Source organism: Triticum aestivum, chromosome 7A, assembly GCF_018294505.1.
Source record: "Triticum aestivum cultivar Chinese Spring chromosome 7A, IWGSC CS RefSeq v2.1, whole genome shotgun sequence".
In the NCBI taxonomy this organism is placed as follows: Eukaryota; Viridiplantae; Streptophyta; class Magnoliopsida; order Poales; family Poaceae; genus Triticum; species Triticum aestivum.
Window position 1 is genome coordinate 52,720,721 of NC_057812.1, and position 9,009 is coordinate 52,729,729.

General features: G+C 46.4%; 1 protein-coding gene and 1 pseudogene across 1 annotated transcript; one reads left to right on the forward strand and one right to left on the reverse strand.

The window, feature by feature from the left end:
* LOC123152986 (ABC transporter G family member 50-like) overlaps nt 1-1,285 on the forward strand; it is a 45,519-nt pseudogene extending 44,234 nt beyond the window's left edge.
* A 914-nt stretch (nt 1,286-2,199) lies between these two features.
* On the reverse strand, nt 2,200-8,248 carry LOC123152135 (uncharacterized). Its single transcript, XM_044571759.1, has 2 exons — nt 7,892-8,248; nt 2,200-2,384 (listed from the first exon to the last, which is right to left on the reverse strand). The coding sequence occupies exons 1-2, from the start codon at nt 8,195-8,197 to the stop codon at nt 2,280-2,282; spliced, it is 411 nt and encodes a 136-aa protein (XP_044427694.1). The 5' UTR covers nt 8,198-8,248; the 3' UTR covers nt 2,200-2,279.
* Nucleotides 8,249-9,009: the final 761 nt, after the last annotated feature.

A 9,009-nucleotide genomic window follows, 5' to 3' on the forward strand; every position in this document is an offset into this window, starting at 1 on the left:
CGACACTAAAGGGCCTTACGAACCGGTGCTATTGCCCGGTTCTGCACTAGTGATTAATGACAAGCGGTGGGAAAACAATCTACAGTGGACCAATAGGAGAGCGCTCCTGCAAAGTGATTGAGTACTTTGAGGCAAGTTTCTTGAACATATTTCCACAAATGTATCTGCCTTTTTCTTGATTATTCATTTTCACTGTTTTTTTTTCTAGAATTGGGACAATAAATGTGAGAGTTCGAAAGGAACGAACCCCAAAACCAGTGCTCAAATGTTCAACATGCCATGGCCAAAACACTTAAGTCAACTCTAGCAGTCATTTGTGTTCAATATATAACTTGGCTAACAATTCACATGAAATATATAGGTTTATCAAAATTTTGATGTGATCATATGCATTTCACATGTTGAACTTAAAAGCAAATGTGACAATAAACGTACAGATTGGCAAGGGAAACTAAAAACATACTAAAGAACTTTGTTTGCATATCCATGTATGTGTTTCGGTGTTTTCAGAGAGGAAGCACGGTTGTGGCATGGCTCTGCCATATTTGTGACGTGTCCTTTGGTTCTAATAGATTGAATTTTGCTTGTCCACTTGATAGAAAATTTCTGGAGTCCCAAAAATAAAGAGTAACTGTAATCCAGCTACTTGGATGATGGATGTAACATCGACATCAATGGAGGTCCAACACAATATGGACTTTGCAATTTTGTATGAAGAGTCGTCACTGCATAGGTACATATCTTGTGGATTTAGTTAGGATATCGAGCAAAAGGCAACATATATGAATAGCTTAAGCAAAATAAAATTCATCTAGCAAAAATATTTAGCCAAACAAAATACTTCCATTTGAAGTTTGGAAGAATTAAAGTTACTTTTCTGCAGAGAAGCTGAAGATCTAGTGGAGCAGCTAAGTATCCCATTACCAAATTCAGAAAATCTATGTTTCTCCCATAGTTTTGCACATAATGGCTGGATTCAACTTAAAGCTTGCTTGTGGAAACAAAACATAACTTACTGGAGAAGTCCTCAGTATAACTTGAGGCACATTATGATGACTGTCATATCTGCCCTGATCTACGGAGTATTGTTCTGGAAGCATGCAAAAGTATTGTAAGTCCACTCCTTTGTTATCCACAACATTGCACATCAGTTGACTTCACAGACTCATTGCAAAATTATTCTAACTTTCTCTTATCTCTTCTAAGAAACAACCAGCAGGACATGCTCAGTGTTTTTGGTGCAATGTATTTGGGTTTCACAACCATAGGCGCCTTCATAACCTAGATGTAGTACAATAGAAGACTTCTACACGAACATGACGCCTTTTTTCCAACTGTGAAATGCAGAATCAGAGCTGATTGGGTGGCTATTTTTCTCAAATCTGATGGGTAAACCTCGTGAATAAGTAATTGTGTACAATAACTTGATTGTGCTAAGTATGATTGTGAGTTGTAATCTTTTTGTTTCACCGTTCAGAACAATTTGATGGTTACAATTCATGTAACCTGCTTTGAAGAGGATTTTGCAATTGTGTTATGCCTTAGATTACTGAATGCATCAACAGGAAAATGAGCACCTAACTGAATGAACCGACGATTCAAAGCAAGCTTAAGCACAGATAACAAAAAGCTAACTTGGATTCCTGCACCGTCATCATCGTGCCTTAATATCCGCGTAAGGTGTGTGAGTGGTGGGTGTTTTCTTAAGAGAAATGTGGCCACATGACACGGCGCGCGGGGCGCCGTTTGGATTTCCTTTGAGCTATATAAAACGGGAACGGCAGCATGGAATGGTACACTTCTCTCACTTTCGCCCATCTTCGTCTTGCTTGTGTGCTCACTCCGCCGTTGCAAACAAAGCTGCTCGCATCAAGCTTTTCTCCCCTCCCTCTATTAGACAAGTTGAAGCCAGACACACCCGATGGCGCGTAGAGCTGCAAGCCGAAGGAGAGGAGGCAGCGCAACCACCAGGGGTGCTACCAGCAAGAAGGGTGCCACTAGCAAGGGCGCCGCCAACAACACAAAAGGGAAATGGGTCACTTCGTCCAGTGCCGGTCCCCGAGTTTCGAAGGCCCCAGGGCGAATTCAATGAATGGGCCCAACGGCGGCAATGGAGGAATTTTCTAATCTCATATATTGATAGATAAATTCTTGCAAAGCTATAGTAAAGAATGATATTTTTTCCTGGTGTAACATAGGATGAAGTGTCTTAGTTCAAGTCTAAATCAAATTTCATAGAACTTACATACATATATTGGAAAAAAGAACTGGCATGCTAACTAACCTCCAAGTCTACAATAATCATGAGATCCAATTAACTTATTTGTTCCTTTCCTCTTTCTTCTTTTTATCAGAACCACATAAATATTATTTGGGCAACATGTCTGCAAGAAAAAGAGCAAAGTCAGCTAAACGTTGCAGTAAAATTAGTGAAATCCCATGCTCTTTAGCTATCGGAATCTAATCTTCAAGGACACCTTGAGTCGAGGGCCAATTTGGCAAGACTAATGACCAAACTCTACTATTGTAAGAAGAAGAACATAAATTTATCAAAGTGTAAGATTGAGGGCTAAGAGAAATTCGTTAGAGATTTATCTCTGCTATTCCTTGCGAATGCCCTAGTATCCGGCAGCCGCTACCGTAGAGAATCAGTCGCTCGATAGGCCAATATATGTGAGCGTACGACAGCATACCATTTTTTCTGAGGGGTTACAATTTATTTTTTTGAGAGGGTGCTGGCATGCAAATCGGAGGAGGCAAAGAGCCGCTCGCCCTGTGCAGCCGTGCTCAATTCTAGCCGGTAGTCGTGCGTTTAGGCATTTTAGCAGTTGGGCTTTTGTTAGATGAAGGGGCCTCCCCCGCGTACAGATTTTTTCTTTCATAGGCTGCAGCACTAAGGTCGGGGCCCCTAGTTTCGCTGGGCCCCGGGCCGTCACCCCTGCTGCCCTGGCCCAGGGCCGGCCCTGACTTCGTCGGCGACACAACATCATCGACACAGGATCAACTGACAAAGCTCGCTGACTGCTGCTTCTTCCCAAAGCAAATGGAAGTTCACTGGCGTACACCGCCGCGGGAGCAGATCGTACCAGCGCCATGCCCGAACGAATGCGTATTCCTAGCCCCTTTCTTGGTGTGAGGCTTCTCTTTGCCTCTCCGTGAGTTTTTTCGTGCGTAGCTTTTCTTCTATGAGGCCAATAATATGTCACATCACGTGACACTGGTCGCAAATCAAACTGGCGAGAGGAGTCGATACCGCGAAAATCCCATGTAGGAGACGCTCGAGCAATCCCATGCCTTCGATGCAAGTGATTGCCATTAGTAAATCTGGGAATGGCTAATGGCCCCCACAATACACCACTAGTTGTCACTACACAGCCAGGGCCGCAGTAAGCCAGCATCGTCGGCACTACAACCGTGCACCACCGCCGCCATGCTGCAACGTAGCGATGATCACCGCTAACCGCCAGCACACAAGCAACCAGCGAAATCACAACCAACCACAGACTCGCCAACCAGGCCAAGCTCCAATATAATGCCCCCAAGGAGGATCACATATACCGAGCACCGCCATCATTCGATTTGGGCAAACAGGAACCTAGGGTTTCCAGTAAAGCATTCTGAGAGAGGAGCCAAGGACTGCATCTAGACACCTTAAGCAAGGGAACAACATCCGCAGGCGCCATCATCATTGGCTTTGACTGAGCGAAGCCTAGCTTTCGCTCACAGTCCCATCCCTCCTTCCCCAAATCGAACCTAGCCGCTCTATCATGCCCACCGCCACCACCAACATGACCACTAGTGAAGGAGACCACCAAGTCCACATACCCTAGGCCTGTGGCATCCAGGTCTAAAGCCAAGATTCATGGCTAAGGTGTCACATGCCTTGTTGCAAGAGAAGAGCATGCCATGCGCCCACATCGTCGGGATCCGCTTTCGAGGAAGAGTCGTCGTTCCACTAATCCACGACAATCTGCTACACCGCAAAGGTGGTCGCGACCACAACGATGCGTCACATGGACCTCTATACCAAGAGGCGTCGTCATTGTCGGGGGGAAAGGTTGTCCTGCTAATGGACTTGATGGAAAAACGTCATGCGAGGAGCCCTGTCGGTGTCCTCCGACAATGGTGAGAAGGTATGGGATGTGGAGGGCTGCTGGCAGCGAGTCTAGGTGGTTTCGCTCGTGACGCCTGGAAGATCACGCAAGGGTTGGGGATGGCTGGAAGGCAATGCAAGTGACAATACAATTATAACACATTAGTTCAAAGAATGGGCTATGAATTGATTGGCACAAAAGAAATGGTTCTTGGCATCGAGTCTCATGGTGGATGTAGTTGTTAGGCATATCAGCATGAGTTGTCGATAGTACGTCAGTACATCCCCTGGAGCTTTGTGCACTACTAGGTGGAACCATGCTAAGAGCATCTCCAACGGATGACATATAATAGGGCACTAAAGAGTAGGTTTTAAGGCACCAAAAAAGATTCTGCCATAGCAGACGATGTAAAATAGGGCACCGGAAAAATTTCTACCGTAGTAGGGCAACATTATTGCATATTTCGACATTTTCAAACTTCTAATTGCTCAAAGTTAAACTAACAGTACTACGATAGATACACTACTCAACATCACTACTACGATAGAGGTCCCAAGTCAATATAGTCGGCTTTGTCGTTGTCCAACTCAATCTTCATCACTTGTGAGGGGCTAGCCTCCTCCTCCTCCTTGAGAACCTTCTTGCATTGCACGTCCCTACTGGGAAAGAATTCGTATTCCACCTGCACAAGGTGCGGATTTTCCGCGGCGAACCTCGCCATGCCACCGCATCGCTCTCTTGGGCGGTGTGCTGCTCCACAATGAGGCAGCCATCTTCTCCTCGTGAAACACAATCCCCAATTCAGGAGCGAGGAACTCCGCCACCTCTCGCTCATGACGTCGGGAAAGTGTGCTCCGACTTGGGCCAGCGGCCATGGCGTCATACGCGCGCGCAGCGAGCTCTGTTGTCTTGAAGGTCTTGAGCCAGTGTTGCATCCCATCGCACAAGATATCGACAACGTAGCCGTGGGACTACAAAGCCAAACACAATGGAAGACCGTGCTGCTCCTCGGCTTGGCATTGCGGTGCAACATCTTCAGCTCGGCGATGTTGGTGGTCGGCAGCTGAGACGAATGAGGGTGGTGGATCTGGCGGCAGTGGCAGCCAAATGGCGTGGTGCGGCGGACAATTTGGTCAATGTGGTGGTGCAGCGGCCGATTCAACAAAAGGGGCGATGGTTTCGATGGCGGTGGTGGCCGTATTTGGTGATCGTCGGCAATGCAGAGGAAGCGGCTAGGGGGGTTCACGCGGCGGTCGAGCTAAGCACGGTTGAGGTTTTTGTTTTGCGGCAACTGCACGGCTGTTGTATATTTGGAGAACAATAGGACTACCTCAAAAATATTCTAGCACAATATAGGGATAGGGCATCTGCTGGAGCACCATTTTGGGTCCAAATGCCATAAAACATAGGTTGAGGCCCTAACAATGCCACTTGGGCTTGTTTTGTTGATGTAGACATGATTAAAGAGAAGACTCAAATTGTACATCTCTCCTTTTCTTCCATGATGTTCCCCAATGATTTAATATACGGTCACACGATGATAAGCGACCACCTGTACTAAAAAGAAATGGACTACGCTATTTCTCCCAATCGCCCAAACCCTTGATGCAAGGTTTTCCTTCTCCAGATCATCAACTTGGCCATAGTAAATGCAACCTCAAGCTCTTCCACTAGGGATATAAATGGCCCAAATAATGTGTCCCTTTCTACACTAGATAATGCCCTAAAGCCCCATTTATCAATGGAAGTGTTATTGATAACATGGTATCGACAACATCTTTTGAGTTTTTCTAAGGTTTCTTTTTGGATCATCGAACATTTAGGGCAAATTATTTTATGGGAGAATTTAAAATTTCTATCTAGAAAGAAGCGTAAATGATCATATGAAGGAATCTTAGCCTCCCTGCCGCCAGCAAAAAAAGTGCACACGTACACCGTCATTTTCACCTGCAGCCAAGGCTGGCGATGCTGGCGATGCACCCCACACCCCTGCTTTCCCCCTCTCCTCCCTTCCACCCTCTCCTTGGATGGACGACCCCATCATATGCCATCGATCTACGTCGCGCGGCCCCGGCTCCGGCGGTTGATGCCTCACATGGGCTCCGGTGTGGAGTTGGGTGTGGAGCCTACTCCTCAAACCCCGACCTCTCTCATCATAGTCCAACGTAGGTTGGACACACTCCGACTCTCCGCTCAACCTCCCGCTCTGAGGCCCACGGCGTGTTGCAGCTATCCCTACCATCCTCTCCACCTTCGGCTCAAGGTGGCCCTGAACCCCTGAATCAAGGTTGCGAGTGCTTCAGGACTGGCTCCTCGGCATGTCGGGATGGATCTGATACATGCTTTGAGAGAAATCCCTGTTGACCTATGCATGAGCCAACCACCGCAGCATCAACCCATATACCTCCATGGAGTGGTCTCCAAGATGTGCAGCTTGGATTTGCTCTGAAGGCTACCCCTTAGTGCTATGGAGTGTCTTGGTGGTGCGTTTGGGTCTGAATCGTGGTGTGTGCTCCTGGAAAACACTGTGCTCGATCTCATTTCAAGCAACCATGGCGGTTCTTTCTAGCATTTAACATTCCTGGGAGGCGTGGTCTTGGAGATGCAACTCCTCGGTGTGTGCTCCAGGCCAAAGCTCAATGATGACATCGTTTGTGGACATTGTTCCCCTTCTTGAAGGCTTCGTCTTGTTGTCCCTGCCCTTGCCATGTCATGGGTTCTCATACCATGTTGCTGGCTATAATTATGGTCCAGTGGTACACTTTGGTGTCACCCGTGCCACCATCCGTCCACTCCCCCTATCCATCATGTGGTGCCTTCAAAGTTGACTCTTCGTTGTTGTGCAATCTCAAATCTCTCCCATGGTGAATAGTGTGTTGCCTTGAGCTTCATGTTCTCTGTGTGGTATCGACCCCACCTGGCAAGTTGTTCTGGTTGTCGCATGTGGGGGAGCTCCAGTCAAGGTTCATGCCTATCGGTGGTCTCACAGCTTGTATTGATCCAGTATCATGCCCATGTAGCAAAACTTGCAGTCATATCAATGGCACTCGTTGATTGTGTTTGCTCCTATATCACATTGTGGGGATACTTGCAAGGTCTTGGTATTGTGATACCCTTCGACAGTGCCCTACATCTATTTGTAACTCATGGTGGTGACCTTTGCGTGCGCCAGCTGGACTATGCCTTGTCATGGGCACCCATTTCACTCCTCTTCTTTTTTCCCTTTGTTGCTTATGCGGTTTCCAATCCACTTTCCCTTATAAACTGAATCCCAACTAAGAATGTACTTACTTTTCACGAGTACACAAAAATAACAAGTCTCACATCTGAATTACGAATTATGGGTTTACTCGTACACTTCATTTTCTATAAACTGCACAGTTGCGGCCTCTTCGATTTGCAGGTTTGTGAAAATGTAGAAATAGGAAAAACACGAGATTGGAATGTCATGCCCATTTGAATCCTACAGGATTTGAGTTTATATGATTGCATCTCAGGAAAAACAAATGATTTTTTTTCAAGAGATTGGATTGGATGCTGGATAGATTTTCTGTGGAATGTAGATGGAGTGGATGCTATATAGATTTTCTATGGAATGTAGGGAAAATCCCAATAGGATTCAATACTATACTACGAATGAAACTACCAGCGTATGAAAAATTCAAAGCATTGTAATCCACCGAAAATCCTACGGAAGTCATTTGAATCGAAGAGGCACTGAAGAAACAATATAAGGTACCTTCTGAAAGAATAAAAACCTAAAAAACAATATATAAGGCTAAATGGCCCTGGCGTACCTGACTGATCCTCCTTCCACCCTTTTGCTTCCCGTCCTCTTCAAACGCCCCATGGTCGGTCTTCTTGGTCTGGCCGCGGTGGACAGGCAGCGCCGGCCGGATCTGGGAGGCAGACAGGCCGCCGCAGAGAATGGGGGTGGCCACCGCCGCCTGTCGGGCCGGGACGGCGAGATCACAGGGCGTCAGATCGAGGCCTCCTCCACGCAGCCGTGCTTCCCCGTCCGAGCCAGACGGTGAGGGCAAGAGGCGACGGCGCTGGGAGGGAAGGGAGCTCCGGGGACACGAGATTGGGAATCCCCGATTCATGGTGGAGGACTGGAGGTCAGCAAGTGGAGCTGACGGGTGGCCCAAACGATCAGTTTGACACTTTGCATCAGCCTACGGCAAGGTTTGAGGCCAATGGCAAAGTCATAATGCCACGTGATGAATTTGTCTCAGCTAATTTACCAAAATAATTCTAATAATAATTAGTTTAACTTTTGTTTTGCGAAAATATCAGATCTATTATAAAGATTCACAGGAAGTATAATGCACCTTCGGTAGACTCCCCCTCACAAACCGTATAAAGGGCAGCATGGTCATTTGACCATAACATACACCCACCTTTCGTATGTGACACGTACTATATGTTGATGTACACAGCCGATCCGCCCGCCACACACCCCCTCCTCCTGGGCCTGGCCCATTTCTTTTCTTTTTTTAACCCTCAAAAAATAGGCGCATGGAGTAGGATCTGAACTCCAGAACTTATGGTTTATTTTCACAGACTATAACCAACTAGTACAACTCACTTGTTATGCATACATACTTCTTTTACTCATATTATTGTTTATTTTCTCAGACTACTAATGAGAAAGCTTTGGCTGGTTGGATTTGACTTGAGAACGTGGCTTTCCATAGATAGTTTGCACATAACAAACGGCGTGAGGTCCCAAGTTCATTCCGTGTCGCACACTTTGGTTTATCTTAATTTTCTAAGCTCATGTTTTAAGTTATGCCAGGAGATTAAGTTTCTTAAAGTTTCGCGTTGGTAATTTTACACCAAAGGTTTGAGGCACAACGGCTAGCATAGTGCACTCCTCACGTAGAGGATGCAGGTTCGAATCCAATCATCATCC

Excerpts from the sequence above, each read along its gene's own strand:
- LOC123152135 (XM_044571759.1), bottom strand. The coding sequence starts at position 8,197 with ATGAATCGGGGATTCCCAATCTCGTGTCCCCGGAGCTCCCTTCCCTCC. Across the intron at positions 2,385-7,891 it reads GTGGAAGGAGGATCAGTCAG|ACATGTTGCCCAAATAATAT; the intron begins GTACGCCAGGGC and ends TTTTTCTTGCAG.